The sequence below is a fragment of the Alosa sapidissima genome, chromosome 11, assembly GCF_018492685.1.
Source record: "Alosa sapidissima isolate fAloSap1 chromosome 11, fAloSap1.pri, whole genome shotgun sequence".
NCBI classification, from domain to species: domain Eukaryota; kingdom Metazoa; phylum Chordata; class Actinopteri; order Clupeiformes; family Clupeidae; genus Alosa; species Alosa sapidissima.
This window is the reverse complement of record NC_055967.1, coordinates 29,141,046-29,165,825: the sequence shown is the minus strand read 5'-3', so window position 1 is coordinate 29,165,825 and position 24,780 is coordinate 29,141,046. Positions and strand designations below refer to the sequence as shown.

At 40.9% G+C, this 24,780-nt stretch overlaps 2 protein-coding genes and 1 long non-coding RNA gene across 4 annotated transcripts; 2 read left to right on the top strand and 1 right to left on the bottom strand.

Annotated features, from left to right (window-relative positions):
- Positions 1 to 25: 25 nt before the first annotated feature.
- LOC121724509 lies at positions 26 to 23,297 on the bottom strand. The gene is made up of 3 exons (XR_006035220.1): positions 23,219 to 23,297; positions 9,190 to 9,200; positions 26 to 36 (listed from the first exon to the last, which is right to left on the bottom strand). It is a non-coding gene; the product is annotated as an uncharacterized LOC121724509 (long non-coding RNA).
- On the top strand, positions 2,657 to 8,651 carry LOC121724508 (aminopeptidase N-like). Its single transcript, XM_042111112.1, is given in 19 exon segments — positions 2,657 to 2,807; positions 3,459 to 3,476; positions 3,753 to 3,887; positions 4,080 to 4,145; positions 4,256 to 4,321; positions 4,703 to 4,781; positions 4,997 to 5,096; positions 5,179 to 5,255; positions 5,355 to 5,491; positions 5,585 to 5,640; positions 5,834 to 5,873; positions 5,875 to 5,900; positions 5,902 to 5,980; positions 6,251 to 6,342; positions 6,454 to 6,564; positions 6,907 to 7,074; positions 7,521 to 7,669; positions 7,947 to 7,984; positions 8,324 to 8,651. Coding segments are annotated over 19 exon segments (1,596 nt in total). The 5' UTR covers positions 2,657 to 2,804; the 3' UTR covers positions 8,480 to 8,651.
- On the top strand, positions 14,526 to 24,435 carry LOC121724507 (aminopeptidase N-like). Of its 2 annotated transcripts, XM_042111110.1 has the most exons (21): positions 14,526 to 15,153; positions 15,527 to 15,669; positions 16,467 to 16,603; positions 16,795 to 16,921; positions 17,364 to 17,518; positions 17,707 to 17,820; positions 18,034 to 18,177; positions 18,329 to 18,394; positions 18,522 to 18,587; positions 18,955 to 19,127; positions 19,210 to 19,286; positions 19,386 to 19,522; positions 19,616 to 19,671; positions 19,887 to 20,034; positions 20,267 to 20,358; positions 20,476 to 20,586; positions 20,911 to 21,078; positions 21,680 to 21,820; positions 21,947 to 22,028; positions 22,904 to 23,060; positions 23,228 to 24,435. In XM_042111110.1, the coding sequence occupies exons 1-20, from the start codon at positions 14,555 to 14,557 to the stop codon at positions 23,057 to 23,059; spliced, it is 2,892 nt and encodes a 963-aa protein (XP_041967044.1). In that variant the 5' UTR covers positions 14,526 to 14,554; the 3' UTR covers position 23,060; positions 23,228 to 24,435. The 2 variants fall into 2 exon arrangements, with proteins under 2 accessions (XP_041967044.1, XP_041967045.1); XM_042111111.1 differs by lacking the exons at positions 21,680 to 21,820; positions 21,947 to 22,028; positions 22,904 to 23,060; positions 23,228 to 24,435 and adding an exon at positions 21,496 to 21,589.
- The last annotated feature ends 345 nt before the right edge of the window (positions 24,436 to 24,780 follow it).

The following is a 24,780-nucleotide window of genomic DNA, read 5'->3' as shown; positions in this document are numbered from 1 at the left end:
ATCACTTACCGCTATCTTGTTTTTTCTTGTCATCCTCTTCCTTTCTCTTCTGGCTTCTGGACGCATAACTCCCCTTCATTATGACTCCCGAGGTTTTATATTTTCGCGGCAGCAGCAGAGACCACAAACCTGGCTGGCTGGCTGGCTGCTGTCAGCGACTACTGAGAGGGGCCCCCTTGAGGGGGATCCCGGTATTGCCGGTAACAGTGTCGTTGCACTTTACTGCATTGACTATCAAAGGGGCGCTCACAGTTTGTCGTTGCATTTTATTCTTAACCAGTCGTTGTCTTGGGCCCCTGGCCAGCTCGGGGCCCCAAGCAATTGCTTGGTTTGCTTGCCTTCTAGCGACGGGCCTGGTGATAGGACCCATCCTCAAATTCTTCGAGACATACATATTATAATGCTACTTACCAGCTGTCAAAGTCAGGTGAGAACTCACCAAAGCACTCTGAAAAATGTAATTTAGCAAAGCTACCTATGAACACTTTCTAAGGTAAATACAACTTTACACACTTTAAGGTCTACACACATGCACATGAGTTTTAGAATTGCACAGTAAATAGTAGAATAACTTAAGTCAGAGAGGTAATCAAAGAATGACCTTTTATAAGATTATGTAAATATACCTCTTGGCCAATCCCATGCAAAGGTCATCCTTACCATGGAAAAAAAGTTGTGCACACACAAATAGAACTGTTGTTAAAATGTTTTAGGTCTATATTTTATTGTTTGTAACTGATCTGATTGAATTTGATGGAAAATGACACTGTTTTTACATCATAAATATGGTGTGCAACCATACAGAAACAAAATTTTTCACATGGCAATATTATACATTTTTAAAAAAGGAATAAATGGATTCAAGGTTCCAACAACAATTCCAAATTGACAAGGGTAGTCGAGTAATGTGTATGCTCAGCTTGCCTTAAGAGCACAGCTCTTTAAATTTGTAAGGCTTTTGTTTTTAAGTCAGCAAGTTCCATGTCCTTGTCACATCCATAATGTTTTATAGGAAAAGTTTATGCTACACATACTGTGTTGATGCGACAATGTCCAAAGTTTCTGTGCAAAGCTGATTTATATCAATGTAAAGTGTGATGAACAAATTGTGGCCCTTTCTTAATTTTAAAACCTTTAATGGTGCGTTATGGATGTAACGTTAGGGATGTTACATAATGTGAATTTACAGGAGTGGAGACTTTATTTTACCTCAAAGCCGATAAACATTTGTTCTGGTGGCATGCCAGTTTCAACATATTTCACCTTAGTGACATTGACAGCGGTCATTATTTAGAGGTCCTTAGACTAAAATAATGACTTTGGGAAATCCCATTCAAGTGAATGGAGCATTCTACTTGCATTGTAAAGAGCCGTATAATAATAAAAATATACATGGTAACCTTCTGCGTAATTCCATTATGCACATCATAATGCGCTACCACGCCACCTCATAGACATATTTTGCATAGCCTACGGGTCTACTTACTTAGTTAGATTTAGCCTAGTAACAAAGTTAACAAAGCTGATCATAGTATTTGGTGGTTGTGTCATAACAGCAACCATGGAATCCCAATCAAGCACATAATATCCAGGATATTCAATAGGCTAGATTATGCAAGTCAAATAACTAGATGTACCGCAGAGCGGTACAACATATGACCACCGCCCAGTCCAGCACATTTTTTCCACAAAAATAATGTTAACATTTGTCAAATGGTGTTCATTTCATACTTTGTTCCTTTTTGTGTGTGTGTGTGTGTGTGTGTGTGTGTGTGTGTGTGTGTGTGTTTGTTTGTGTTTGTGTATGTAGGTGTGTTTGTATGTGCGGGTGCATGTGTAGTGCTTTTCAACTACTTTACCAATAACCTAGCCCATCTGTTACAATAATGCATAAAGAACTGGCTCCTTCCTTCAAAATACTGTAGGGAACTAGTGAATTACCATCATTTAACAATGTTAACAAACATCATGTAAAGTATATATACAGTACAGTATACTGCATATTTGAAATTTGTTGTCCTGATTCTCTGTGGATCACAGTGGGCACTGAGGATGCAATAATTTCATTGCTAGTTTTTCATAATTACTATTTAAATTGTTTCATATCAAAATTCACTATGTGTTTTATGTAGTTTGTGGAGGACTGGTTCAGACACGTCACATCCATAACGCAAAAATGTCACATCCAGTTTTTCCTACATAATGCATTACAAAAATGACGCATAGTTTCAAAAACACACTTTTTGTGTTCATTCAAGTCTCGATGGTACATAAATCATGGTTTCAGCAGTTTCCTTAAAATTTCAAGAGTTTGTAGAACGTCCATAATGCTGTAATGTTGTAAATGATTATATGAAATTTGAGGATTTGTCAGTATTCAGAGGACAGAGGTTACATTAAAAGTTATGCAAATGAATTCACTGATACTAATCTTGTCCATGCTCTAAGGCATTTTGTTTACCATAATGAGTTTAACTGTCACATCCATAATGCTGGAACTGCCCTCTTAGATATACTGTGAAATATCAGTAGTTAGCCAGGCTACAGTCTTGTTATTTTTAAACGTTTTCTTGTTCTGTATGTGTGATGTAATCTACTTTGCTCTACAATTCCGTCATGCAATATAAACAGTTGTTGGACGTTGTCTCATAGACCAGATTGCCCTGCCCGACTTTAACGCCGGAGCCATGGAGAACTGAGGCCTGATCACCTACAGGGAGACGGCCCTGCTCTACGACCCCGACGTGTCTTCCAACAGCAACAAGGAGAGGATCGCCACCATCATAGCGCACGAGCTCGCACACATGGTGTGTTGCTTATTTAAATAGAACCTTTTAGGACTGACACACTGTTTGGCATGCATATAGAGCACATTTGTATTTGCACACTCACACACACACACTCACACACACACACACATACACATACACACACACACACACATATCAGGGCTTAAATTTCTTTCAAAATTGGGGTGGGGGAATTACCCCCTTTAGTGCTTCACATAGGGGGGATTAGTACAGTTGGGGGCAGGGCATACATTTTACAAACACAAATCGATTAAGAACAAAGTCCTCGATGTTAAGCATTTTCCTTATTACAGTACAGGCGTTAATGAGAACAACACTTAACGTAGCCTAGTCCTCACTTACATGTTTTCGGTTTTGATTTTCTAATAGGAGTAAGTGTTTGTGACAACACATGATAAATTTGGTAATATTTGATCGCTGTTTTGGTATAAAGCATCTTTCACGTAATGAATGGGCACTCTAGAAAGTGAAAGTAGGCCTACTATGTGCTCCGTGTAGCTGTCTGTTCACATCCGTAATAGATTATTAGATCTTCACATCCGTATATTGTGCCAAGTAACAGATTATGGGATGCCTTTATCTACTGAATTCTGTACATTTGTGGAAAGAAAGTGTGTATTGCTTCAGTTTGTCCCTTTCCATTTACAGAAAGACCTGATTGTGCTCGTGGAAAAGTCCATTGCACTGCACAGTCCACACACTGAGATATTAAAGGCTCAGGAAACCATTGCCAGTGTTTTGACAATTAGCTGATTAGAGCTCTTTACAGATTGACATTTCTGTATTATAAATTCTTTGTCATATTTTCAGATATATATACAGTATAACATGTATGTATAACATAATGACCCTCTGTATGCCTGCAGAGTGGGACCCAGAGATAGCTGCAAGTATAGGTAAAGGTCACAAGAGGAGACTCCAAGGTCACATCACCTGTTCAAGAGCCAAGGCTGTGACATATACAGAGTGTTTGCAGTGGACGCCCTGGCCTCCTCTCATCCCTTGTCCTCCAAAGAGGAGGAGATCCAAAGACCTGAGCAGATCAGTGAGCTATTTGATGCCATCTCCTATAGCAAGGTAACCACACACACACACACACACATACACACACAGAGATAGAGAGAGAGAGAGAGAGGAGAGAGAGACACACATATACACACACACACACACACACACAAGCACACACAAGCACATGCTTTATATCTTACCTGGGCAAACTGTAACTACATTCATATGCTACATTATATGTTGTGTTTTTGTGTTTTACAGGGGGCTTCTGTTCTAAGAATGCTATCCAACTTCCTGTCTGAAGATGTCTTTGTAATGGGACTGAGTGTAGGTGTCCCTTCACTGTGGATGGTGCTGCTGTTAACGTCTAGCATCATTATGTTGCTCCACATGCTTGAGGTCTCTGGGCCCTCATCTCCATCTCTTTGTTCCTACAGACGTACCTGAACAAGTTTGCCTTCAATAACACTGTCTACTCTGACCTGTGGGACCACCTGCAAGCAGTGAGTACTGTACTGTGCTATTTGAAAACTCACAATTCAAAGCTAACTATAGCCTCTTTCAGCTTTCTATAGAGGCTCTTATGTTATTTTAGAGGGAATGTAATTGTGTCCAGTTGAAAAGCACAGAGATGTGACATGTTGAGTGGCTTGTTTTTGTGTGTGTTGATGATTGTTTGGTAGGTGATGCCTTGGTGATTCCTTGTCATTTCTGTTGTCCTGGGAGACAGACATATAATAGTTTAGGCAGCGCAGTGTTCACCCCCACAGGTGTTAATGAGGAAGCATAGCTCTACCTGCTTGTGTGATGATGTGTTCTGTAGAGACCTTCATGGGTCTGGTTCCTCACACTGTCAGCCCTGAAGGACATTTGTTGTTCCGCAGGCCGCTGTGAAAACTGGAACCAGTGAGCGTTTGCCAGACACAGTCCATGAAATCATGAACCGCTGGGTCCTCCAGATGGGCTTCCATTACATTGCATTACATTTAGCAGACACTTCTTGACCAAAGTGACTTACATATGTCAGCTATATTACAAGGGATCACATTGTCCCTGGAGCAACTTGGGGTTAAGTGCCTTGCTCAAGGGCACAAAGGTGGAAGCTGGGAATTGAACCGACAACTTTCAGGCTACTGCACGCTAGCCCAGCTCCTTAACAACTACACTACCACCGCCCCGTTTCCCTGTGGTCTCCATAGATACCGCCACTGGAACTGTAACCCAGCAACACTTCCTGCTGGACCCTGACTCTGTTGTGGACAGGCCGTCTGAGTTCAAGTATGTGATTCAGTGGTTGATCACAATAATGACTTACATTCAAAGATGTTTGTTTTGTGACCGTGTCTCTCTTGTCTCACAGTTATACATGGTATGTGCCCATTACATGGCAGAAGGACTCTGTGAAAGGTGCAGACTTTTGGCTGATGAAAAAAACAGGTACAATCTGCCATTTTGTGTTGCCCTATTAATAAACACAAAAGCCACTGGCATGAAATACAGGATGAATAATACATTTTCTTTCTTCATGACTCCCAGATTTGAATAATGACCTTAAGACAACTAGCGCTGATCAGTGGGTGCTGGCCAACCTCAATGTGGCAGGATACTACAGAGTCAAATACGATGATGCAAATTATGCGAGGCTTCAGAATCAACTCACAATGGCTCATGAAGTAAGTGGTTAAATAGCATATAGAAAACTGGATATAAGACACTGTCTGCAGGAAATACTGAAATAAACAACATCTCATCTGCTTCTTGTCCAGCTCATTCCAATGATCAATAGAGCCCAATTTATCGACAATGCTTTTAATCTAGCAAGGTGAGTGATTTAGTGATACAGTGTGTGTGTGTGTGTGTGTGTGTGTGTGTGTGTGTGTGTGAGTGTGTGTGTGTGTTTAATTATGGACATAATTCAAATTCCTAGTAAGTTGATCCTCAGAATTTTTAATTTAGTGCACATGCTGAAATAAATAGATTTTCAACAATGTATTTGTTTTCTTTAATATTTGTAGAGCAAAACTTGTGCCAACAACACTAGCTCTGGACATGACATAAGTATTTGAACAAAGAGAGGGAGTATGCCGTGGGAGTCTGCTCTGGACAACCTGGACTTCTTCTACCTGATGTTTGATCGCACGGAGATCTACGGCCTCCTGCAGGTCAGTCCCTCTTATCTACTACTGGTGTCACAGAGAGAATGTGGAGTCACATTCAGTGGCACGTGTGGGTTTCAGTAAAAATCTTGACCTTTGACCTTGGCACGCTGTGCCAACTACTAATTTACGCCGAACCTATATCTGAAAGGGCCATTACACATCTGCCCCTTCGTTTTTTGTTCAATATGCTGCAAGACCACATGCTAAAAGCAACCATGATGGTATGGATGCTTACCGATGGTTGACTGGTGTTCTGCTCTGCCCTCATGACAGACGTATATCATGAAACAAGTGGAGCCCCTCTTTAACCACTACAAGGACATCACTGCGGACTGGACCAAAGTACCAGAACGGCACACTGACCAGTAGGTGTACTGCTAGTCATTCGTTGCTGTGAAGTAAGTGTGAAGTGTGAAATATTAGAAAGAGTTTAGTTACTGCAGGTGACACTGGTTGCTGTTGGTTGGCTTCTGCAGATACAACCAGGTGAATGCGCTGAGCATGGCCTGTAGCACAGAGATTGAAGTGTGCACTAGACTGGTCAAAGAATGGTTCGGTAGCTGGATGAACAACACACAGAACAACCCGTGAGTTCTACAGGCCTTCCGCTTTTTATTTTGCTTTGATTTGAATGGACATAAAAGCAATGTATATTTGTGATGGAACAAAAAATATGAAAAGTTTCATGAGAGATGAAAATAATAAATTCAAAGACTTCCACCATAGTCCTTGCTGTTTAAAAAACAAGAATGGTGCAAAACAACACTTAACTGTATAATCATATACCTGTTGATAAAGATGAAGCCTAGCTAAGATGGGCCTTGGTGCAACAATGCAGGGAGTATGAGAGCAACAGTACTCTCTCATAGGGACGCATGCTGAGAAGATCTTGGTGAGCTCTTAACTGCTTTAACTTTAACCCCGAACAGGATCCATCCCAACCTACGGTCTGTAGTCTACTGCAGTGCCATTGCCGCTGGTGGAGTGGTAGAATGGGACCATGGCTGGAAGATGTTTCAAGAGGCAACCATCGCCATCGAGCAGGACAAGCTCAGGGCTGCACTGGCCTGCGCTTCACAGCCTTGGCTCTTGAACAGGTGATGTGACCTTGGAGTCTCCTCTTGTGACCTTTACCTATACTTGCAGCTATCTCTGGGTCCCACTCTGCAGGCATACAGAGGGTCATTATGTTATACATACATGTTATACTGTATATATATCTGAAAATATGACAAAGAATTTATAATACAGAAATGTCAATCTGTAAAGAGCTCTAATCAGCTAATTGTCAAAACACTGGCAATGGTTTCCTGAGCCTTTAATATCTCAGTGTGTGGACTGTGCAGTGCAATGGACTTTTCCACGAGCACGTGCCCTTACCGTAAAGTGTTACCAGTGAGCAGGTTTTAATGGAGTATTTACTCTCTAGGTACCTGGAGTACACCTTGAAACCAGACATGGTTCTGTAGTCTACTGCAGTGCCATTGCCGCTGGTGGAGTGTGTAACCAGTGAGCAGGTTTTAATGGAGTATTTACTCTCTAGGTACCTGGAGTACACCTTGAAACCAGACATGATTCGGAAACAGGATGCTACTTCTACTATTGTCCACATTGCCAATAATGTGGTGGGCCAACCTCTGGCTTGGGACTTCATGAGAGCTGGGTGTACATTTTCAATGAGTGAGTACATTAATTAATTTATACTGAAATGATTGTAGTTAGACTTGTTTATAGTGTCATGTCACTCTTATGTCGATACTGTCAAGTAAAGTATAACCTAATATATTTTCCATGAGCATCCATTTCTGTGCTTTAATGTCAATGAAAGTCAGTCTACAGTTTGCAGAGGAGCTTTTCTTAGAGGAGGAACTCACTGGCCTTCAAACACACACACACCAAGCTTGTGCAAAATCCAGGATTGAATTGAGAATGACTCAATGAATTTCTTGAATTTGAATTACATTTTAACAGGATGTAGAATTACAATTCGAATTTGAATTGAAGGAAGTAGAATTGAAATTCAATGAAAATCAAAGAAATTCATATACATCATTTAAGGGTACTTAACTTGTAACTTAAAACAGTAACAAATTACAATTCCAAAGTAACTTTCCCAAAAGTGAATGTATATGAGATTTAACACATTCTTTCTGTTGTGTTACTGTGGAACTGCTTTGAATTGCCAATTTGCCATACATTTAATTCCACTTCCTGTCAATTCAATTCAAATTCAGAAAATTCTGAATTTGCACAAGCCTGACATACACAGACACACAGACACACATACCATAAAGCTGTAGCAATTGTAATTGATCACTCTTTGCTCTCCTATCTTTCCCCCCACAGCTCCAGCAGTTCAAGCAGGACTACGCCGATGTGGGCTTTGGATCAGGCACCCTGGCTGTGGAGCAGTCTATTGAGAGAACACAGGCCAACATCAAATGGGTAGCAGAAAACAGAGACATAATGCAGACTTGGCTAAAACAAGTAATTTCACCGTAATTTAAATGGGGTTTTATTTTTATTTTTTATCTTTCTAAACAAATATTAAGATGTCTTCTATCGCTCTATTTATTATTTCAGAGTCCTTTTCTGCTAAATGCTAATAGCTGTGTCAGCTGTGAGCACTTTCAGTAGCTCATGCTGTCACTCGCAATGTCGCATATGTTTTTGATTGGAGTATAGGACAAAGGAAAGCTTAATATAGTGTGTAGTGTGTAGAGTCATGTGAGGAGCCACAACAGCTGAAACTCAATGTTGTTCTTTGAACATGGCAGAGATCCTCTCATTAAAACATCAACAAATGTGTGTACCTGTTGTTGGGTTTTAATTTATTTTTCCCTTTGTGTTAATCTATTTAACAGGTAGGCTATTATTGCTATTCATGCAGTAGCTTTGAAACAGACCTATATGCCTACATTGGACTTTTCTCATTTCAACTGTCAGTGTGGGCAGAACTGGTATCACTGAATGTGAAATATACCCATTCTAGTCTGTACTCATTTGGATATAAAAACAACATTCTTGGCTCTATTCTATGACCCTACCTCTATTAGGTTTATTAATTTATTATTATTATTTGTCCAAGCACTTTACTGGACATAGCACTTTCTGGGTTTTTCTAGGGGGTATTTATGGTGAATTAATTATGTATAAAGTAATGGGTGATTCATGGGGGCAACTACTTCAACTTCATGGGGGCAACTAAAAACTATATGCTTGTCTGTTTTGCTCTAACAACATTTTGTTGTTATCCTGTAACAATGACAGAACAAAACTGAACAGTGGTCACTCCAATCAAGCTTGTGTATGACAAATGGCGTCAGCCAGCAACAGAGCTCTTATCTTATCTTAGGAGTTGTAATTTTTCCTCACTAAAAATTGGTATCAGGTGTGGATTTGGGCCCATATTCACAACGAATCTTAAGGCTAAAAGTAGCTCCTAACTGGCAGATTTATGAGAAACTTAACTTTTGCACTCCTACATTTTTTACTAGGCGTAATTCATAAAGCATTTTAGCTCTTACAATAGCACCTAAATCTGGGACTGCTTAGAAGTAGTCAAGAGGACTCCTAACTCACTAAGACTTATTTACAAAAAATCGTAAGCTGCTGTTTGTAGCATACTGTACCATGTCACAATGTTTTGAAATGCACATGCAGAATCACTTACAGGAGATCTAAATAGTGAGGGAATAATTTGAAGTTTAAGGGATGCAATAGTGCCACGAAAAAAACAACCAAAACCATTCATTGTCAAGGTTTAAACTAAATTTAGTTTCAAATTGAATTGTTTCTCATATGTAAATGTGTCCTTCAAACAGATTCATTTTAAAAAGGTTGAGATACTGCATCAATCCATAGAGTATTCTATTACTAGGTCATTTGCTTTGTAGCCTACTGAAAGTTGGTCTCAGCAGCTTTGTGAATAGGTTAGAGAAAACTCCTAGCTAAAAACTTTTAGTGCGATTTAGGAGTACTCTTAGCGGTAATATAAAATGCTTTGTGAATACAGGCCCTGTGTGCTAAACTCTGTCTTGTCCGGAACATTCTTGAGATCTGATAATTGTGTCGATGCCTGGACAGATACATGGCGGTCAAAGGACAGAGAGAGTCACAATGATGAGAACTCGTAAAGTCATGTATGTCCTGTCTCTTGAGTGTGACCGAGAGTGAGAGTGTGGGACAAGAATGGGTGTGGAACCTCTATCTTTTTTTTCAATGTAGGCTACCCATCACCTCAGTAAAGTTTAACGTTTCACGAATTCATTCAAAATTAAAACAACTGTGTAGAATGGAGACTAACTTCCCTCATGTGGTAGCTTCCAATGCTTGAGTATTAGGCTACATCTCATGCAAAAATCATGCAAAAGGTATATTTGGGAAAAACAAGCCAATTGTGGCATACAGTATGTACAAAAGCCATTAGTGTCAATGTTGTACAATTGGTTTAATGTTATGAGGTCCATTGGTCAGGGAACATAATGGATATATATATATATATATATATATATATATATATATATATACATTATATTAAATATACAGTATGAGGGAAGTACGTCTCCATGCTACACGGTTGTTTTACTTTTGAATGTTAAATAAATGTTAAACATTAAACTAACTTTACTGTAGAAGTGCACCTGTCACCTTTTGCTGGAGCCTCAGAGCCTTGACAGCCTCCCCCTTTTATGATGAATTCTCAGATAGATCGTTGATCAAGTCGTTGATAGTTTACCCTTATCAGCGGTTAGATGTGTGTGAAGGAAGTAGTCGCCTCATCATGGAGTGTTCCTTTGTTCTTCAGCACTGACACAGGGGACACTGTGTTCACTTTTGTTTTATTAAGCAAGTCATTATTATGCAAGTAATGTCTTATAACACGTGTTGTCATAAATGTGGGGATTATCAAAGCAGATAGTGCCACAATGTGTCGCCCCACCTCAAGTTTTTACAAGTCAAGCTGTAAAAGATTGTTTATTGACTCTGTTGATGGACTGAGGCTGTTGTGTAAGATAGCAGTCACACTGCATATCTTTCCATTACATTGTCACTCAACCATTTAGATATTAACCTGTAAGCAGGGGTGAAAGTAGTTTTTATTTCTTGGTGGTACTATGATATAGAGTTATAATGCGCGCCCAGAGCGCGCGCCGAAAATTTCACTTAGCATTTCACTTTTCATTATTGCTGCGCAAGATCTGGTTAAGCCGTACACGCGCTGTCTGTCTCGTGTCTCTCCAGCGAAACACTGCACACATAAAACCAGAATAGGCTATTGAAACATCAACATATTTTTCTTTAGCTTGTATGTTTTTTTCATTTGGGAGACTTTCCAAGAAACGTCCGTCTGCTAAAACAGTTTGGATACCAGTGCACGTTGGCGCAATTACTGTAGGCGCGCTATAGCTTGCTCGTTGTCTGTCCAGCTGCACGGGAGGTTTAGACACAATTCAGATACAGTTCAGAACGATGTATATGAAATATATTTTGGGGGAAACGTGTTGCTTCTGGTAATTTGACGTTAGCAGTTGTGTTGTCATGCTGAAAGTGCTATATTTTTCAGAGACAGTATAGTTTTCTTTCCGGTACGGCGTACCCTCTCCAAATATTTTAGTGGTACTCCGTACCGGCCAGTACCGGCTTACTTTCAAAAATCTGACCCTCACAATTTGATGGGCAATGGCGGTGAGGTGTCTTAGAGCCTGTGGGCTGTATTTTGGGCACCAGCGCATGGCGTAAAGTTCGTTTTCTAACCGCGCAAAGTTTAATTCGGTATTTTGCACGTTTATTTTTTAAACATTGCGCCCAGGGGTGTGGCAATTAACAACCTAGGGAGGGGCCTGGCGCATTGTCTAAAAATCGCTATCGTACACCACCTAAACCTGGTCAGAAGTCAATGGCGAGTTGTTCATATGCTATTTTAAGAGCGCATGTCAACAGTCATATTGGCAGGTGCACGCACCATCCTTCTATCATTCATGAACGCACACCAGCGCATGTCCATGCAAAGCATTACAAATTGCACGATTACAATGGGAAACATAATTAGAATAAAGACATTACGAAATACTGTACATCTCATGATGAGTAGTTATTCACCATCATTTGCAAATTGGTAATGACGGTTAAAAGTGATTAGGGGAGAGGCGAGAGACACGTATGGAGCACAGCTGAAGACGCACTGTCACGAGATATAAGCAACTCCTCTGCAGGATAAATGTTGTTTTATTCAGTCATTTGAGCAATATTAGTGTAAGTGTTGCTTTTTCCAGCCTATGTTTTCGATGGTAACCCATTGTCAGTCAATAGTGAAAATAACTGCATATAACTGTCTTGTCGTTGACTGACTCCTTGGTGAAGTTAGTTTCACTTTGCCAATGAGTTCAAATAATAGACGGTTGCAAATGCGTGAAGGCTATGCTAGGGTTTAGTAATGCATGGTTTAAGAATATTGTAACAATCTTGCAAAGTTGTTTTAGAAAGGTCTTTATTGGTTACGCACCAATACACACGAACGCATAATACCAGGCCAGACCTGGCCCTTATGCTCCAGCACTAAACATCTATGTGAGGCTGTATCTACAACACACACTAGTTAGACCCGGTTATGAACACTGTAATCAACTATAAACATAAACACGACAGTCAGGACGCACAACATTGGTAACTTGCATGGTTAACATTAACATTCAACATAACACATCAACCGAACAGCATCATGGGAGCACAGTCATCAACAGCTAGGCTCAGATCATTACAATATATTCCATAGATTCCTTATTCCATAGACTATTCCATACGGTCTCGCAAGCAGCCTCCTTCAAATGCGCCGTTGAATGCCAGAATACTGATGCATTTATTTGACATATCGCGCTTTGCGCCGTTAAAGGGAATGACAGATGTCATTCTAATTGGTTTAAAATGATGTTACGCCCCAAACACACCCATATGACTGATTAAAAAACCTAGGAACACCTTGTTGCGCCATGCACTCCACTTTTGATAACGAAAGCCCTCCCAATGTGAACTGGACATCCTACTAAATTTGAATAGACTTTTGACGAGTGACGATGCACTTTAGAATGTCATGATGGGGCCCTGAGAGAGAGAGAGAGAGAGAGAGAGAGAGAGAGAGAGAAACTCATGAGGTACAGGTTCACATTTTATTGAAAGTTTTTTTTCCATGCATATCTAAAAAAAAAGTTGATTTACATCCCAATAGGCTGTACAAAATACAAAGGGTAACACCCTCTCAAAACAAAGTTGAAAGGTGAAGTGTAGCTAGTTATTTATACTGGTTTGATAAAATAAGACTGAGACATCTCCCTTACCAGAGTGTTAACAGATATGTAGCCTTGAGAGAGTCTCTGTTAAATAACACTTGTGCAGTTATCTTTGTTTGTGATTAAGGTTTATCCATTTACAGACTTGAGGGTTAAAAAGAGTCACATATTTGCTATACTATAACTTTTGTAGTTTCAGTAATACCAGTGAATAAAAGGCGTGATCTATTCATGTAATATTTAGTATTCTTTACTACAATAGTATATAGTTATTTGTATGATGTAGAAATGGGTAGAGGTGATTCAAAATCCATTTGAAATAGATTGTGATCAGGATTGCAATTTCCATAGGACTGTTATGTACATTAATACTACTACTAACTAATACTACTAACCCTGAATTTCCCCTTGGGGATCAATAAAGTATCTATCTATCTATCTATCTATCTATCTATCTATCTATCTATCTAATAAGCACACTCAATACACAATACACTACATATAATTTCACTTTTGGATACTGTCAGTACGAGCATAGCAATCTAAGAATCGTTGGACTAATGATCATGTGTGTGGTAGACAGGAGCCTGCACACCTTGATAGATTGTGCTGCAGGTGCAGCTATTTCACAAATGACTTTGGAGAAGGGGAAAAGAAAAGTGCAACACTGGTTCCTTTACTGTGCATCCAGTATATTAATGAACTGACGTTTCAGTCAGTCAGAGTCAAAAAGGTGCAAAGAGGAGATACCAGAAAAGAATATGCATTTTTCATCCATTTCCTCCCAGATGTAATAGGTTGTCAAAGTGTGCCTTTGTCCTGGCATTTGTAGCCCTTGTCATTCTGTTGAGATGTTGTATATTCATATACAGTACCGACCTTACAGCTCAGTTCATGGAATGCCCTGGAATAGCCACAGAACGTGATCAGGTGTTAGTGGAAAATAAAACATCACTGGTGTACATTACATATTTGGATATGGTACATTTTTTTCAGTGAATGCATACTTTGATCTTACCTCTAATATGTTTAAGTGCTCTGTCACAACACCAATAGCTTTGTCCTGTAAATGTTATTTTGTCATTGCTTTGAAATCATTGACCTGTGAGAGATCCTTTCTTGTACACAAAGGTCACCCTCCCAACCCCCCCCCCCCCCCCCCCCCAACCTACCCTCGTGTTAATAGTTAGCCATTAGTTGTGATGGGAGGGGAAACTAGTCACATACGGTATAAATATGTGAGAAGCTACCAGCTGCCTCCTCTTGTCCTTCTCGGCTTCAGCAGTAAGCCATGGCAGCGAAAGGGTTCTTCATCAGCAAGGCGGTCGGGGTAGTAGGCATCATCCTGGGCGCTGGGGCCGTGGCCACCATCATTGTCCTGTCCGTTGCCTACAGCCAGGAGAAGTCCAAGAATGTTGAGGTAAACCCCACCACCACCACCACCACCGGCGTACCTGTCACCACCCCAGCCCTCAATGAGCCGTGGCACCAGTACCGGCTGCCGGACTCCATACTGCCGGACAGCTACGAGGTCACCCTGTGGCCGCGGCTGACGGAAAACTCAGTCGGCCTGTACATCTTCACCGGCGACTCTGAGGTCACCTTCAGGTGTGTGAAGGAGACCGACCTCATCCTCATCCACTCCAACAAGCTCAACTTCACGGTGAATGGCAACAGCAAGCTGGCCACGCTGACCGCCGAGGACGGCTCAACGCCCCCAGCCATCACAGACACCTGGCTGGAGGTGCGGACTCAGTACCTGGTGGTCAAACTGAACGGTAATCTGAAGGTCGGCCAGCGCTACGTGCTGCGTACTGATTTCACAGGGGAGCTGGCAGATGACCTGGGTGGCTTCTACAGGAGCGTTTACATGGAGGATGGCGTGGAGAAGTAAGTTCACTATCAGAAGTTATTACAGTGCAGCTCACTTAATCTACAGTTAATTTCACAGATTATATGAACAGATAATGTTAATTTACCAACACCAGAAGAAATTCCCTTCACTACCATTACTTAGTGAATAAAATGTCTTTTTTTCTGATTCTGATATGCGTAATTTGTATGCATGTACTATATGTACATATTTATTGTAGCTTGTTCATTCTATTTTCTCCAAGACTGGTCCATTTACATTATTTCAACAATGAAGAGAATGTTTAATCTCCTATGAATGGTTTACTCACTGTGTCAGTGACTGAAACGTTCTGAAACTTGTCTGCATGTTGAATGTGAGTGACCACTGTGCCTTTTCTGTACCGATCAGGGTGGTGGCTACGACTCAGATGCAACCCACCGATGCAAGGAAAGCCTTCCCGTGCTTTGATGAGCCGGCCATGAAGGCCATCTTCAACATCACCCTCATCCACCCACGGGGCACTGTGGGCTTGTCTAACGGCATGGACATCGGTTAGTGTTGAAGCTGTGTGTGTGTTAACACACTGACTGCACAGCTATGGAGAATTCCCCTGTCCAAAGAGATTTTTTAGCTCTGATACATAGGGGAAATCAAGTAGAGAAGCAATGGTGTTTTTATTACTGTTTGATCATTTATCGTAACACCCCCAATTATCACCACTTTTGTTCAGAAATTCTAAAACAACGATGTTTTTTAACACTTCAAAATAACATTTACTAAATGAACCTTACATTTTTCAGTAGCCATAGTTGTGTAGATTTGAACAAAATCTGGTTTGGTTCTTAACGGGAGCATTTACTGCCTGAAATATCCGATTTTGTTTACCACGCTCGGAGTTATAGTGATGGCCTGATGGCTCGCCTATTTACACCGTTTCAACGGCACATGGACGGTTAGACCGAGAATTCTCGTCGTGAAATTAAAATTCCACTGGAGCTCCAAGCGGTTGTGTACACGCAGCCTTACAACACTGTTTACAGCTCCTCGAGTCACGGTAAAATGTCATTTTTGGTACATAGCTAATTTAGATACACCTATGTTGTGGGTGGTTGTGTTTCTATAGGAGTCCGCTGTCTTGGTTTGTATAGAAATGGATATTAAGTGACACATACACGCAAGACGGTGGAAATACGGGACCGGTGGAAATAGGGGGAGTTACTATACTGTCTATACCTCATTGGGGCCTCCTTTGACCTTACATATGAAATTAACTGCATACTCTGCAATATTTCATACTGTGGCTTTGAATGACTATACTTTCAAAAGGCATATTAATTATTTTTTTCAGAGACTGTGAACGTGACTATTGATAAAATGGAGGTTACCAGGACTAAATTTGCCCCAACACCAAAAATGTCAACTTACTTGCTGGCATTCATTGTCAGTGATTATGATTATATACAAGCAATGGAAGGAGATGTTTCGGTAAACTTGCATTTATTTTCTGTATGCTTATGAAATGAAATTGCCAGTTGAATGTTGCATTTATCTTCTGCATGCTTATGAAATTGCCAGGTGAATGTATGTTTCCAGAGTTCATCTACATGTGACTGTGTAGTTTCTACTCTGTAAAGCAGTATCCCCAGATCTGACTGAATCCCTCTGTGCTCTTTCAGATCCGTATCTTTGCACGCAGAAAGGCCATCGCAGCAGGACAGGGCGAGTATGCCCTTAACGTGACCGGACCCATCCTCAAATTCTTCGAGACATATTACAATGCTACTTACCCACTGAAAAAGTCAGGTGAGAACTCAACCAAAGCACTCAAAAAAGTTACATTTAGCAAAGCTACCTACATGAAGACTTTCTGAAGTACATACTTTAACCACGGCAAGGTTAATAGATACTATGAGTTGTAATTACACAGTCGACAGTAGAGCAATTGTTCTACTGAACAGTTAAACAGAAGGCATCACCTTGCTGCCTCGCTGCTGTGATAGATACAGTATCTTTAATGTCAGCCATTTTTTCCCTTTGGAACAGAGCCAAAATACCTTACCTTTCCAGAGCCTCTTATAATATAAACCTGCTAAAACGCAGTAGTCAACCAGGCTACTACAGTCTCGCTATTTTTGAATGTATTCTTGTTTTGATTTTCTTGAATGTGTGATATCATCTGCTCTGCTCTAAGTTTTTGTCATGCATTCAGTCATCATCTAAACTCTTGTTGAACGTTGTCTCGTAGACCAGATTGCCCTGCCCGACTTTAACGCCGGAGCCATGGAGAACTGGGGCCTGATCACCTACAGGGAGACGGCCCTGCTCTACGACCCCGACGTGTCTTCCAACGGCAACAAGGAGAGGATCGCCACCATCATAGCGCACGAGCTCGCACACATGGTGTGTTGCTTATTTCACAGTCTGGTGTACTTGAAATAGAACCTTTCAGGGGACAGCTCGCTCACACACACACACACACACACACACACACACACACACACACACACACACACACACACACACACACTAACAACATTAAATGCTTCTCCTATATAAATAAAAGTGACTTGACTTTCCTTGACTTGCAGTGGTTTGGAAACCTTGTGACCCTGAAGTGGTGGAATGACCTCTGGTTAAATGAAGGCTTTGCGTCTTATGTGGAGTATCTGGGCGCCGACTACGCAGAGCCAGCGTGGGGCGTTGTACGTATTCTTGCTTCCTTTAAGAGTCTCTTCAAGCTCTTATGAACAAGTCTTAACACACAATTTACAAGAGTTTATATGAATACATTACATTCTGCCCAAATGGCTGACTGGCACCAAGAACCAAATTATGGGATGCCTTTATCTACTGACATCCGTACGTTTACGGAAAGAACGTGTGTATTGCTTCAGTTTGTCCCTTTCCATTTACAGAAAGACCTGATTGTCCTGGGAGACGTGCACAGAGTGTTTGCAGTGGACGCCCTGGCCTCCTCTCATCCCTTGTCCTCCAAAGAGGAGGAGATCCAAAGACCTGAGCAGATCAGTGAGCTCTTTGATGCCATCTCCTATAGCAAGGTAATCACACACACACACACACACACACACACACATACAGACAGACCCACACCCACACCCACACACACAAACACACACACACACATTCATTATATCTGCGAACTGTGACTACATTCGTATGCATTGTATGTTGTGTGTTTATTGTTTACAGGGGGCTTCTGTTCTAAGAATGCTATCCAACTTCCTCTCTGAAGATGTCTTTGTAATAGGACTGAGTGTAGGTATCCCTTCATTATTATAGCGCTGGATTATTATAGTGCTGCTGTTAGAATCTAGCATCATTCTGTTGGTATACATGCTTGAGGTCTCTGAAATCCCTCATCTCCACCTTCTTGTTCCTACAGACGTACCTGAACCAGTTTGCCTTCAGTAACACTGTCTACACTGACCTGTGGAACCACCTGCAAGCAGTAAGTGCATTGCTATTTGGAAACTCAAGGAGACAATTCATAGTGAAGCTTAACTATATGCTCATACAGCTTGCTATAGCGTTTTATGATATTTTAGAAGGAATGGAATTTCCATCAGAAAAAAATAAATGTGACATAATGAGTGGCTTGTTTTTTGGTGTGTTGATGATTGTTTTTGGGTGTGTTGCCTTGGTGATTCCTTGTAATTTCTGTTCTGTCCTGGGAAAGACATATAATAGTTTAGGCAGAGCAGTGTTCACCCCCACAGAGGAAGCAGAGCTCTAGCTGATTGTGTGATGATGTGTTCTGTAGAGATCTTTATGGTTCCTCCCACTGTCAGCTCTGAAAGACGTTTGTTGTTCCGCAGGCCGCTGAGAAGACTGGAACCAAGTTGCCAGCAACAGTCCATGACATCATGAACCGCTGGGTCCTCCAGATGGGCTTCCCTGTGGTCTCCATAGATACCGCCACTGGAACTGTAACCCAACAACACTTCCTGCTGGACCCTGACTCTGTTGTGGACAGGCCGTCTGAGTTCAAGTATGTGATTCAGTGGTTGATCACAATAATGACTTGCATTCAAAGATATTTGATTTGTGACCGTGTCTCTCTTGTCTCACAGTTATACATGGTATGTGCCCATTACATGGCAGAAGAACTCTGTGAAAGGTGCAGACTTTTGGCTGCTGGAAAAATCAGGTACGGCCTACCATTTTGTGTTACCCTATCGATAAACACAAAAGCCACTGGCATGAAATACAGGATGAATAATACATTTTCTTTCTTCATGACTCCCAGATTTGAATAATGACCTTAAGACAACTAGCGCTGATCAGTGGGTGCTGGCCAACCTCAATGTGACAGGATACTACAGAGTCAAATACGATGATGCAAATTATGCGAGGCTTCAGAATCAACTCACAATGGCTCATGAAGTAAGTGGTTAAATAGCATATAGAAAACTGGATATCAGACACAGTCTGCAGGAAATACTGAAATAAACAACATCTCATCTGCTTCTTGTCCAGCTTATTCCAGTGATCAATAGAGCCCAACTTATCGATGATGCTTTTAATCTAGCAAGGTGAGTGGTTTAGTGATACAGTGTGCATGTGTGTGTGTGTGTGTGCTGTGTGTGTGTGTGTGTGTGTGTGTGTGTGTGCATGTGTGTGTGTGTGTGTTTAATTATGAATACAATTCATATTCCTCAGTAAGTTGTTCCTCAGAATTTTGAATTCAATGCACATGCTTAAATAAATAGATTTTCAACAATGTATTTGTTTTCTTTAATATTTGAAGAGCGAAACTCGTGCCAACAACACTACCTCTGGAGATGACCAAGTATTTGAACAATGAGAGAGAGTATATGCCATGGGAGTCTGCTCTGGACAACCTGGACTTCTTCTACCTGATGTTCGATCGCACGGAGATCTACGGCCTCCTGCAGGTCAGTCCCTTTAATCTACTGTACTACTGGTCATCCAGTCCCTCAGTACGCCACTCAGCAAGGCCACGTGTGGGTTGCAGTGAAAATCTTGACCTTCGACCTTGGCACGCTGAGCCAACTACTAATTTACACTGAACCCATATCTGAAAGTGCCATTACACATCTGCCCCTTCGTTTTGTTCAATTTCGTTTACCGATGGTTGACTGGTGTTCTGCTCTGCCCTCATGACAGACGTATATCATGAAACAAGTGGAGCCCCTCTTTAACCACTACAAGGACATCACTGCGGACTGGACCAAAGTACCAGAACGGCACACTGACCAGTAGGTGTTCTGCCAGTCAGTGACTGTGGAATAAGTGGAATAAATGTGAAGTGTGAAATATTAGAAAGAGTTCAGTTACCCCAAGTTAGGCTGATTGCTGTCGGTTGGCTTCCACAGGTACAACCAGGTGAATGCTCTGAGGATGGCCTGTAGCACAGGGATTGAAGCATGCACTGACCTGGTCACTAAATGGTACGGTAGCTGGATGAACAACACACAGAACAACCCGTAAGTCCTACAAGCCTTTCGCTTTTTATTTTGCTTTGATTTGTTTTGAATGGACATAAAAGCAATATATACTTGTGATGGTACAAGAAATATAAAAGCTTTGTGAGGGATGAAAATTATAAAATCAAAGACTTCCATAATTGTCCTTGCTGTTTGAAAAGCAAGTGCAAAAAAAACACTTAACTGTATACTCATACACCTGTTGATAAAGATGAAGCCTAGCTAAGATGGGCCTTGGTGCAACAATGCAGTACTCTCTCATAGGGACGCATGCTGAGAAGATCTTGGTGACCTCTTAACTTCTGTAACTTTAACCCTCAACAGGATCCATCCCAACCTACGGTCTGTAGTCTACTGCAGTGCCATTGCCGCTGGTGGAGTGAAAGAATGGGACCATGGCTGGAAGATGTTTAAAGAGGCAACCATCGCCATCGAGCAGGACAAGCTCAGGGCTGCCCTAGCCTGCGCTTCACAGCCTTGGCTCCTGAACAGGTGAGGTCCCCTCCTGTGACCTTGGAGTCCCCTCATGTGACTTTGGCCTAGAGTAGGCTACATGCTAGCCTACATGCTCTAGGGTCCCATTCTGCTGGCATACAGAGGGTCATAAATGTCTCTGTGTTCTCTGTAAACATACTCTGATATAATCCATAAACTAAAACATTGCAGTTGTCGTATCAAGTATATTATGTAAGTGTTATATCAAGTATGTATCATGTAGATGTTATATCAAGTATGCAGATGTTATATCAGGTATTTATCATTTTAGATGTTATATCAAGTATATCATTGTAGATGTTATATCAGTCATATACTTTGTATAAAAGTGTCTGCTACATATAATCTTACCTCAATCTCAACTATGCATTTTTCTGAGTGTGTTTTAATACTGAGTGTATATTTACTCTCTAGGTACCTGGAGTACACCTTGAAACCAGAAATGATTCTGTAGTCTATTGCAGTGCCATTGCCGCTGGTGGAGTGTGTAACCAGTGAGCAGGTTTTAATGGAGTATTTACTCTCTAGGTACCTGGAGTACACCTTGAAACCAGACATGATTCAGTGAGCAGGTTTTAATGGAGTATTTACTCTCTAGGTACCTGGAGTACACCTTGAAACCAGACATGATTCGGAAACAGGATGCTACTTCTACTATTGTCTACATTGCCAATAATGTGGTGGGCCAACCTCTGGCTTGGGACTTCATGAGAGCAAACTGGGTGTACATTTTCAATGAGTGAGTACAAATGAGTTTATATCAAAAAAGGATGTTCCCATTTGATGTTTTAACATTCAGATGTAAAATTTAGACTTGGATAGCGAGATTATGAAAGTTTTTCTAACTTCTCTTGCCATGTTTCAGGTATGGAGGTGGATCTTTCTCTTTCTCAAATCTAATCAATGGTGTGACCAAAAGATTTTCTACAGAATTTGAACTGAAACAGGTAATCAATGACTTGTAACTTGCCTCTACTACCAGAAGTAAAAAGAGCACATAGCTAGAAAAACTGATCAGTGTATGATCAAGTCAAGTCAAGTCTATTATTCTATATTGGTCTGACACCACAAATTGATAGAAAAGTTAGAGTTGCTGGGCAACCATTCTGATAGATGAAATATATTTCTTGGCAGAAGAATGATTATCTATGAATAAATCATTACATTTTTTGTTGCTGTGCCTTTATTTTATGAAATCTTGCCAGTTATATGTAGTAACCGTTATAGAAAAGCAATAAACCACTTGAGTCTGTAGGTTGGACTGATTTTAGAACAGCTAAGCGGCGTTGTTTTATTGCTTAAGCATAATGATTAGAGTGGTGGTCTCAAACTGGACTCTCACCTGTATGGATATCAGAGGAACCAGGCCAGGCAGATGTCATTGGTTACAGCAATGACAATGACTTTAAGTGAAAAGATACTGAGGGTTAACATAAAAGTGGACTAGGGGAGATTAAATGCATAAAAAAGGTGCGAGCATAAAGAACAGCAAAAGGTGAAGATGTTCAGATGTTTCAAATGCTAGTTTGTCGCCCTCTAGTGGCAATTAGGTTAAACTCAACCAACAACCAAATTCTGAAAATAATTTTTCATGAGCATCCATTTCATTACTTTAATTATTTAATTTATGCAAGAACATCAGTCTAGAATTTACAGAGGAGGTTTTCTAAGAGGAAGAACTCACTGATCTTCACACACACACATACACGCGCGCGCACACACACACACGCATGCACGCATGCACGCACACAAACATCACATTCCATGTAATTATATTGGTTGTAATTGAGCTATCTTTGCTCTCCTATCTTGCCGTTTACAGCTCCAGCAGTTCAAGCAGGACTACGCCGATGTGGGCTTTGGATCAGGCACCCTGGCTGTGGAGCAGTCTATTGAGAGAACACAGGCCAACATCAAATGGGTAGCAGAAAACAAAGTCATTGTGGAAACGTGGCTTAAATCGGCAATTTCACCGTAATGTAATTGTCATTTTATTCTTTATTTTTAAAAGATGTTTTCTCTCCCTCTATTTATTATTTTAGATAAAGATAAAATTTAGAGTAATTTACTGCCCAAATGCCGTTTAGCAGTACATTACATTACATTTAGAAGACACTTCTTGACCAAAGTGACTTACATATGTCAGCTATATTACAAGGGATCACATTGTCCCCGGAGCAACTTGAGGTTAAGTGCGTTGCTCAAGAGCACAACGGTGGAAGCTGGGAAATGAACCCACAACTTTCAGGCTGCTGCACGCTAGCCCAGCTCCTTAACCACTACACTACCACCGCCCTACGTACACTACCACCGCCCTACAATCCGCCCAGTATATCCAGTTCTTCTCTGTAGAGCCTTTACATAAGGCTATTGACGTCTTGCACAAATTGAACATCTAACTGTGATGTGTTTCTTACTTTTCTTATTACCTTTCCTTCCCCGTGGGAGACTATGGCAGCCCATAGAACCGTCTGGTAAAAAGTTGTGAAATTTGGCACACTGATACGGGACAGTCCCATGATTCTTTTTACCAAGTTTCATGTCTGCACCTCGAGCGATCTAGCACCACCAACATGCCATGTGTTCACGCACACAACTTTTTAGCCTGACATAGCCATACTCAATTCTATTTAGAATTTGAGTCTACTGCATGCAATCAGAGCAATGAAATAACCTACCGTTAATCCTGTAGGCCAGCCCATGCCTTACAAATGCATTATGAATCCATTTGCAAAAGCTTTCGTCCCGTGACAGGAAGTCATATCTCTGCAAAACTGTCATGTATCAAAACCAAGCTCGGTACATGGACATTGGAACCCCATTGTAAGGACGCACAAGACATTTGGTGACCTTTGACCTCTGAGGGCTGCCACAATTAATGCATTTTGGCTTGTAACTGATGATGTGTTTGAATTTACTAGCTGTATCTGTTAATGCTGTGGAAGGTCCCAAGTACTTGATCGGGCCATCATGTTCGATTGCTAGAAACACGAAAGCATTTTCACAGATCACAAATTTTGTCCGTATGTCACGAAACTTTGCACAGATTATCTTCAGACTAAGCCTCATAAAAGTTATTTTAAATAATCAAAAGCGTTCGCCCATCACAGCCAATCAAAATCAGCGGTGAAGCCACCAAACAGGAAGTGACCTTATATCTCAGCCAATCTTTGGTTGCTTGACATTAAACTTGCTGTGAGTGCTTACTGCCATGAGTCTGATGTGTGGCAACTCCAGCCTGCTGGGCTGCTATTTTAAAGTGTATTTTTGATACAAGTTTGATAATATTTGTAACAGTTGCTTGTGGTCAAAATTGACATAAATAATTGTCTAATAAAATGTTGTTGAACTGTGGGCTCAGGATATTTACTTATTTATTTATTTATTTATTTGTACGATATTCTATGACATATAGCCCATGTGGTACATGGATATAATTATGTAATAATAATAATACATTTAATTTTCAAGTCAAGTCAGGTCAAGTTTTGTATACTGCATTTCATACACAAAGGTAATTCAATGTGATTTACATAAACAAAAACAAACAGTAACACCAACTAGATGTACCGCAGAGCGGTACAAAATATGACAGCTGCCCAGTCCTGCACATTCTCTCTGCAAAAATAAATCACGCTTGTGAATTTGTCTCCATCTCCTACTTCATCCCCTACTCTGCAACTTTTGTGTATGTAAATG